Below are 4,106 nucleotides of genomic sequence, written 5' to 3'. Positions count from 1 at the left end.
AAATCCCACAACGCTCTGAAATTTATGCAATTTTTTCATTGTAAAAAAGTTTGGCTTTGGATATTTCAAGTTCAACAAAGTGTCCTGGCGAAGATATGTTTCGTATGGATGAGCTTTCTTTGGCATGACAAAGTGATGCTTGGATGAATGGTGCAATCTTACTGTGAAAGGTACCTTCCATTTTGCTATACTTTTTGAACTAGGGTTTTTGAGTCTTCTTAATAAATGCTACATCACATATCAAAATTTGTCATCAAGAATCCATCAAGAAAACTAGACTGAATTCCCTGACATTAAATCTCCTACTCTGGAAAGTCGCTAGTGTTATATTGAGAAGTTATCCTCCTCGCTTGCCCACCCCATCCAATGTCTTCAATCATTGACTTGCACCTTGTCTGTTTCCATATGCCCATAAATTCATTACTAAGCCAAGGCACTGATACTCCATTCTCCATCATTTTATACTTCGGTAAATCATTAAATTCAAAGTAGCATGTATTTGGAGATTTGTTTGAGAATCTCCAAGGCCTATGATGAGCCATCAGTTCTTTAATTGCTACTTCATTTCACCCAAAGAATACATTTTGAATATTATTTTGGAGTGTCTATATAGCACAATCCTTGAAAGGTATTTAGCCTGAAAATCCTTGGATTACTTAATCTCCAAAACCTGCCTGGGAAGCCTCCCTTGTGGGGATAATGTCTACCCATAAAACAGCAGGGGAGATTAGTATTAAGGTGACAGTGGTGGTGGATCCCATTGTTAACGGGGATCTAGTATGGACTAGCACTAGGGTGTTAGATTTTGCAGTAACAGGCATCAAGAGGAGGATTTTTCCTTTAGATACCCTGTAAAGATATGCCAAATAAAGGGTTTCTTCTGCACATATAGGAAAAAGGATTCATCATTCAACTGTGCTGATTTCATCAACTAAGAACATTTTAAATGATTGATCATGATATGCCTCTGCTGCACAAATCACAATTCACAACTAAGAAAATGACATTAGAATAGATAATAAAAAGGCACTTGCAGCGCAGTATAACTGAAGTAACATAGATTCTGGCAATACTGGCTAGCTTTTATTTGTATGATAAAATATCAAGTCAAAATTATTTGGCACCAGATATACTCCTAAAACATGGTTTAACAGAATTCCCATAACTGGAATTTACCTGAATATATGACACCAAGTGTGTCCTTGCAATAAATATTAGTCGATTTTGAATCTAATACAGGGGCTTCATGATGAATTTCTTTTGTGTCCATCCCTAAAGCAAGATCCCATAACCTTATTGTACCGTCTGCAGAACATGTCACAAAAGACCCTCTGCTGGTGCCATCTCCCACAGAATGTAATGAGTTTCTAGTTTCCAGCTTTTGATTTGGTAGAAGATTAGAAATATCCCATATACAAGCATTGTGCGAAAAGTATGCACAGACCCTGGTAATCTGCAAAACAGATTAAAATCAGCACAACAGCTTACAGTACTTCAAAAGTTAATGCTGCCTACAAATTTTACAGATGTCACAACCACCAATTCAGAATGGAGTCAATAGACAACCCGTCAATTCAGCAAAGCTGTGGCTAATTAGAATCTCACCTTCGATAAATTATGCATATCCCACACATAAAGGCTGTGATCTCCATATATAACAGCTGCAAGACAGTAAAAGCACCAGATATGGCTAAATATGAAGCCCAAAAGAGATGTATGTATCAGCTTCCTTTCTCTTGTACACAAACTCACCAAGTTTTTGGGAAGCTGAAAAGCTACAAGCAATGGCATCTGGAAAGTTAAAGCCTGCTGCGTTATGAGCCACATGGAAACTTGAACGAACTTTCTCAACAGTTACCGCATGGTACCCATGTGGTGCTGGCTTGGGCAAGGTTCCAGCATAGAAAAGAGTTTCTTGCATGAATAGGCGAACAACACCATTGCTACATGCACAAGCAATAAGGGATTCTGAAACAGCGAGCCCATAACCTTGTTGTACCTGGAAAAAATTTCTACATGAACTCATCACAAGATAGGATAAAGTAGTCCGTGAACAAGGAAGATGAAAATGCCTGCATACCTTCAAATCAACCCATTTTGTAATTGCAACACCAAAATGCAGAAGGCAAAGGATACCTGATGAGTTCACCAAGGTTGAAACAAAATCTGCTGTTAAGATAATTGCCTCAAATTTATATCACTTCAATGATGAAAAAATGTTTATAATGACTTAAACTTTACCAGCAGTTGTTAAGGCATAAATGGGCTGAGGTGTTTCTATTGGCAGGCCTGCTGGAGCACATGCATTTTTAATGTATGATGCAGAAGATATTGACACAAATGAGCTTTCTCTTTCACTACCAAGACTCACAGGCTTTCCTTCAATTGCCAAGGTTCCTATTCCTGCAGTTACACGACGACTGGCAGGTGATCCTACCATTCAGTACTTCAGATGTTTGGTACCAGCAGTTAGAAAAAAATTCCCATCTAGAGAAAAATGGACAGACGTGATTGGTGAAATCGCTGTGGTTAATCTGGTTTTAGCAGCTAATGTTCCATTTCGCCAGTCCCAAAGACAAAGAAAGCCATCATGAGGAAAACCAACCGATAAAGATGCTTCCCTGAAACAGAAAAGAATTGAACTTTCTTATGTAAAACAATTTATTTTCAAAATGGGTATTGAAATTATCCATGAATATCACTATTGCATAAGATTATGCTTGATCATCACTTACCATTTGGTGAAAACTCCACACATGAAACTCCATATTTATGTGCTTTCAACTCAGCAATACAAGACCCAGTCAAAGAATCCCAAATTATTACAGCTGATTTATGCCCTCACTGCAAAACAGTTGTAAAAAAAAGATGCTGAAAATTATGAGTTATATATATATCAAAAGATATCTGAAAAATAAAGAATTCTATTTGTACAAAAGTTAATGAGATGTTACATCTTACTATTAACTATCAGCTCTTAAAGGTTAGATGGATTCCCCAGTTAAAAACTCTAGTACCTGTTACCCACCTAAATGGCTAACCCCATAGGAGGAAACTTTTCTCCTACATTTGACAGCTCGCCAGCCAGCAGCTCATGACATTCACTTCTTGATGATAATATGCCATGTGCCTCCACCATCTACATCAGCCACATACCGCTTACCATCCAGCATTTCCACTTGAATGGTGGGCTGCTACTCAAAAGGTACATTGATCATTTTGCAATCGTGTGCTTATACTTCTTTGTTTTGGGCATTAATATGGATAAAGGGATTACCTAGAAGATTGACTGATCTTGACCGTCAATCTGTTCTCTCATCTTACTGGGAGGCCCTAGTCCAATGGGACCTCCCTTAAGGCCTTAAGGTTATAGGAAGGGCACTACTTGGAAAACCCGGATTGAGATAGCATGTCCATTCTCCCCCACACCATACTTGACACCTTCCATGCCACATTACAGCCCCCTTTTTATACCCCACCTCCATTCTTCGAGTCTAATTCATCATTTGTTCAATGGGATGTGGCACCTTATTTGTCCACACCGCTTGAGTAGGGCTGGGAAACATTTCCCTAGAGGTTGATGGAACTAAAAGAATAAAAAGCATAATATGGCCACAATGAAAGAAAAAGAAGAAAAATAAAAATGCAAAAGATGGCCGGGACATAAGATAGCGTGTGGGCAAAAGCCTAGCATGAACTCTACCCCTCCGCGTTTGGCTATCACCTGGTTCCTAAGCGCATGACGCTCCACTATATCAAAAGGAACCCTTGCATGTCTCAACCTAGATGAACAATGAAATGTCTCATCTTAATATGGTAATATTAAATGCATCATCATAAAGAGGAAGCTCTACCCCTTTAGCTATGCATCGTAATGCAAAGCATTATCAAGAAAAAGTAAAAGGCATACTAGAGGGGTGGAAAAATCAAGCCAAACATGGTAACTCATGCCTCCACAATTGCTCCCTCCTTTACATCTATACACTCAAGATGTGGACTCCCCCACCAGTTGGTCCCCTTGACCATGTCACTTGGCCATAAAGCCATTCCCTCTCCATTGCTATGCATTTACACTAGCACCTATTGATTGAGGGGCTGACCTTGGA

The 4,106-nt window shown here is 39.0% G+C and overlaps 1 protein-coding gene across 1 annotated transcript; it reads right to left on the bottom strand.

Moving 5' to 3' along the window:
* Positions 1-1,132: 1,132 nt before the first annotated feature.
* Positions 1,133-2,855, bottom strand: LOC149148361 (uncharacterized). The gene is made up of 7 exons (XM_089439327.1): positions 2,736-2,855; positions 2,508-2,621; positions 2,242-2,420; positions 2,081-2,136; positions 1,753-1,999; positions 1,606-1,661; positions 1,133-1,453 (listed from the first exon to the last, which is right to left on the bottom strand). The coding sequence occupies exons 1-7, from the start codon at positions 2,756-2,758 to the stop codon at positions 1,148-1,150; spliced, it is 981 nt and encodes a 326-aa protein (XP_089295453.1). The 5' UTR covers positions 2,759-2,855; the 3' UTR covers positions 1,133-1,147.
* Positions 2,856-4,106: the final 1,251 nt, after the last annotated feature.

Source organism: Pinus tabuliformis, chromosome 9 (assembly GCF_031772625.1).
Source record: "Pinus tabuliformis cultivar Carrire ecotype Pingquan chromosome 9, CPIR1, whole genome shotgun sequence".
NCBI lineage: Eukaryota > Viridiplantae > Streptophyta > Pinopsida > Pinales > Pinaceae > Pinus > Pinus tabuliformis.
The sequence above is the reverse complement of the archived record's forward strand: the minus strand, read 5'-3'. Positions and strand labels throughout refer to the sequence as shown.

Bases quoted from the DNA above. Each gene is read 5' to 3' on its own strand.
- LOC149148361 (XM_089439327.1), bottom strand. From the start codon at position 2,758: ATGTGTGGAGTTTTCACCAAATG. The intron at 2,421-2,507 runs GTCTGTCCATTT...ATCACCTGCCAG, and splicing joins ACAGCGATTTCACCAATCAC to TCGTCGTGTAACTGCAGGAA. The intron at 2,000-2,080 runs GTATGCAGGCAT...AATTTTTTCCAG, and splicing joins CAAAATGGGTTGATTTGAAG to GTACAACAAGGTTATGGGCT.